This window comes from Penaeus vannamei, chromosome 11 (genome assembly GCF_042767895.1).
Source record: "Penaeus vannamei isolate JL-2024 chromosome 11, ASM4276789v1, whole genome shotgun sequence".
Classification (NCBI taxonomy): Eukaryota; Metazoa; Arthropoda; class Malacostraca; order Decapoda; family Penaeidae; genus Penaeus; species Penaeus vannamei.
In genome coordinates, this window is record NC_091559.1 from 20,961,959 (window position 1) to 20,966,958 (window position 5,000).

Sequence of the window (5,000 nt, forward strand, 5' to 3'; positions counted from 1 at the left end):
CCACAGATACTGCCTCACCTACAACCACAACTACTATCTCCCCAACAACCACAACTACTGCCCCACCAACAACCACAGCTACTGCTCCACCAACAACCACAACTATTGCCCCACCTACAACCACAACTACTACCCCACCAACAACCACAAATACTGCCTCACCAAAAACCACAACTACTATCCCACCAACAACCGCAACTACTGCACCACCAACAACCCCAACTACTGTCCAACCAACAACCACAACTACTACCTCTCCAACAACCACAACCTCCGGCCCTCCAAAAACCACAACTACTATCCCTCCAACAACCACAACTACTGCCCCACCAACAACCACAACTACTATCCCTCCAACAACCACGACTACTGCCCCAACAACAACCACAACTACTATCCCTCCAACAACCACGACTACTGCTCCACCAGCAACCATAACTACTATCCCTCCAACGACCACAACTACTGCCCTACCAACAACCACAACTACTATCCCTCCAACAACCACGACTACTGCTCCACCAACAACCACAAGTACTGTCCCACCAACAACCACAACTACTGCCCAACCAACAACCACAACTACTATCCCTCCAACAACCACAACTACTGCCCCACCAAGAATCACAAGTACTGTCCCACCAACAACCACCACTACTGCCCCACCAACAACTACAAGTACTGTCCCACTAACAACCACAACTACTGCTTTACCAACAACCACAACTACTATCCCTCCAACCACCACAACTACTGCCCCACCAACAACCACAACTACTATCCCTCCAACAACCACAACTACTATCCCTCCAACAACCACAACTACTATCCCTCCAACAACCACAACTACTGCCCCGCCAACAACCACAACTACTATCCCTCCAACGACCACAACTACTGCCCCACCAGCAACCACAAATACTATCCCTCCAACAACCACAACTACTGCCCCATCAACAACCACAAGTACTGTCCCACCAATTACCACAACTACTGCTCCACCAACAACCATAACTAATATCCCTCCAACAACCACAACTACTGCCCCATCAACAACCACAACTACTATCCCTCCAACAACCACGACTACTGCCCCACCAACAACCACAACTAATGCCCCACCAACAACCACAACTACTATCCCTCTAACAACCACAACTACTGCCCCACCAACCACAACTACTGCCCCACCAACAACCACAAATACTACCCCTCCAACAACCACAACTACTGCCCCACCAATCACAACTACTGCCCCACCAACAACCACAACTACTATCCCTCCAACAACCACAACTACTGCCCCACCAACAACCACAACTACTATCCCTCCAACAACCACAACTATTGTCCCTCCAACAACCACAACTACTATCCCTCCAACAACCACAACTACTGCGCCACCAACAACCCCAACTACTGTCCCTCCAATAACCACAACTACTATCCCTCCAACAACCACAACTACTGCTCCACCAACAACCACAACTACTATCCCTCCAACAACCACAACTACTGCCCTACCAACAACCATAACTACTGTCCCTCCAACAACCACAACTACTATCCCTCCAACAACCACAACTACTGCCCAACCAACAACCACAACTACTGTCCCTCCAACAACCACAGCTACTGCCCCACCAACATCCACAACTACTATCCCTCCAACAACCACAACTACTGCCCCACCAACAACCACAATTACTATCCCTCCAACAACCACAACTACTGCTCCACCAACAACCACAACTACTATCCCTCCAACAACCACAACTACTGCGCCACCAACAACCACAACTACTGTCCCTCCAATAACCACAACTACTATCCCTCCAACAACCACAACTACTGCTCCACCAACAACCACAACTACTATCCCTCCAACAACCACAACTACTGCCCTGCCAACAACCATAACTACTGTCCCTCCAACAACCACAACTACTATCCCTCCAACAACCACAACTACTGCCCAACCAACAACCACAACTACTGTCCCTCCAACATCCACAGCTACTGCCCCACAAACATCCACAACTACTATCCCTCCAACAACCACAACTACTACCCCATCAACAACCACAAATACTATCCCTCCAACAACCACAACTACTACCCCATCAACAACCACAAATTCTATCCCTCCAACAACCACAACTACTGCCCCACCAACAACCACAACTATCCCTCCAACAACCACAACTACTGCCCCACCAACCACAACTACTGCCCCACCAATACCCACAACTTCTATCCCTCCAACAACCACAATTACTGCTCCACCAACAACCACAACTACTATCCCTCTAACAACCACAACTACTGCTCCACCAACAACCACAACTACTATCCCTCCAACAACCACAACTACTGCCCCACCAACAACCACAAGTACTGCCCCACCATCAACCACAACTACTATCCCTCCAACAACCACAACTACTGCCTCACCAACAACCACAACTACTATCCCTCCAACAACCACAACTACTGCCCCACCAACAACCACAACTACTGTCCCTCCAACAACCACAACTACTGCCTCACCAACAACCACCACTACTATCCCCCCAACAACCACAACTACTCCCTCACCAACAACCACAACTACTATCCCTCCAACAACCACAACTACTATCCCTCCAGCAACCACATCTACTGCCCCACCAACAACCACAAGTACTGCCCCACCAGCAACCACAAGTACTGCCCCACCAGCAACCACAACTACTATCCCACTAACAACCACAACTACTGCCCCACCAGCAGCCACAACTGCCCCACCAACAACCACAACTACTGCTCAATCAACAACCACAAATACTATCCCTCCAACAACCACAACAATTGCCCCACCAACCACTACTACTATCTCACCAATCTCCAGAACTACTATCCCATCAACCACCACAACTAGTGTCCCAACAACACCTACAACTACTACCCCACCAACTACCACAACTACTGTCCCACCAACACCTACAACTACTGCCCCACCAACAACCACAACTACTTCCCCACCAACCACAACCAATTCCCCATCAACAACCACAACTACTATCCCCCCAACAACCACCACTAATGCCCCATCAATAACTACAACTACTATCCCTCTAACAAGTGCAACTACTGTCCCTCCAACAACCACAACTACTGCCCCACCAACAACCACAACTACTATCCCTCCAACAACCACAACTACTGCCCCACCAACAACCACAACTACTATCCCTCCAACAACCACAACTACTGCCCCACCAACAACCACAACTACTGCCCCACCAACAACCACAACTACTGCCCCACTAACCAGCACAACTACTATCCCATCAACAACCACAAATACTATCCCTCCAACAACCACAATAATTGCCCCAACAACCACAACTACTATCCCTCCAACCTCCATAACTACTGTCCCACCAACACCTACAACTACTGTCTCACCAACACCTACAACTACTACCCCACCTACTACCACAACTACTGTCCCACCAACACCTACAACTACTGCCCAGCCAACCACCACAACTACTGTCCCACCAACACCTACAACTACTGTCCCATCAACAACCACAACTACTGTCCCACCAACATCTACAACTACTGCCCCATCAACAACCACAACTACTGTCCCACCAACGCCTACAACTACTGCCCCACAAACCACCACATCTACTGCCCCACCAACAACCACAACTACTATCCCTCCAACAACCACAACTACTGCCCCACCAACAAACACATCTACTGCCCATTCAACCACCATAACTACTGTCCCACCAACAACCACAACTACTATCCCTCCAACCACAACTACTGCCCCACAAACCACCACATCTACTGTCCTACCAACAACCACAAGTACTGCCCCACCAACAACCACAACTACTGCCCATTCAACCACGAAAACTACTGTCCCACCAACAGCCACTACTACTGCCCCACCAACAACCACAACTACTATCCCTCCAACAACCACAACTACTGGCCCACCTACAACTACAACTACTGCCCCAACAACAACCACAACTCCTATCCCTCCAACAACCACAACTACTGCCCCACCAACCACAACTACTGCCCCACCAACAACCACAAATACTATCCCTCCAACAACCACAACTACTGCCCCACCAACCACAACTACTGCCCTACCAACCACAACTACTGCCCCACCAACCACAACTACTGCCCCACCAACCACAACTACTGCCCTACCTACAACCACAGCTACTGTCCCTCCAACAACCACAACTACTGCCCCAACAACCACAACTACTATCCCACCAACCTACACAACTACTGTCCCACCAACACCTGCAACTACTGCCCCACCAACAACCACACCTACTGTCCCACCAACACCTACACCTACTGCCCCACCAACAACCACAACTACTGCCCCATCAACCACAACTACTGCCCCATCAACAAGCACAGCTACTATCCCTCCACCAACCACAACTACTGCCCAGCCAACCACAACTACTGCCCCACCAACAACCACAACTACTATCCCTCCAACAACCACAACTACTGCCCCACCAACAACCACAACTACTATCCCTCCAGCAACCACAACTACTGTCCCTACAACAACCACAACTACTATCCCTCCAACAACCACAACTACTGCCCCACCAACAACCACAACTACTATCCCTCCAACAACCACAACTACTGCCCTACCAAAAACCATAACTACTGTCCCTCCAACAACCACAACTACTATCCCTCCAACAACCACAACTACTGCCCAACCAACAACCACAACTACTGTCCCTCCAACAACCACAGCTACTGCCCCACCAACATCCACAACTACTATCCCTCCAACAACCACAACTACTATCCCATCAACAACCACAAATACTATCCTTCCAACAACCACAACTACTACCCCATCAACAACCACAAATACTATCCCTCCAACAACCATAACTACTGCACCACCAACAACCACAACTATCCCTCCAACAACCACAACTACTGCC

At 49.5% G+C, this 5,000-nt stretch overlaps 1 protein-coding gene across 1 annotated transcript in view; it reads left to right on the forward strand.

The window, feature by feature from the left end:
• The window catches only part of LOC138863266 (mucin-2-like), a 9,226-nt gene that overhangs the window by 1,242 nt on the left and 2,984 nt on the right, over positions 1-5,000 (forward strand). Inside the window, exons 3-7 of the mRNA XM_070127449.1 lie at positions 7-678; positions 2,650-3,134; positions 3,317-3,848; positions 3,934-4,079; positions 4,350-4,425. Coding sequence (XP_069983550.1) covers positions 7-678; positions 2,650-3,134; positions 3,317-3,848; positions 3,934-4,079; positions 4,350-4,425 — 1,911 coding nt within the window. The remainder of the gene's footprint in view (positions 1-6; positions 679-2,649; positions 3,135-3,316; positions 3,849-3,933; positions 4,080-4,349; positions 4,426-5,000) is intronic.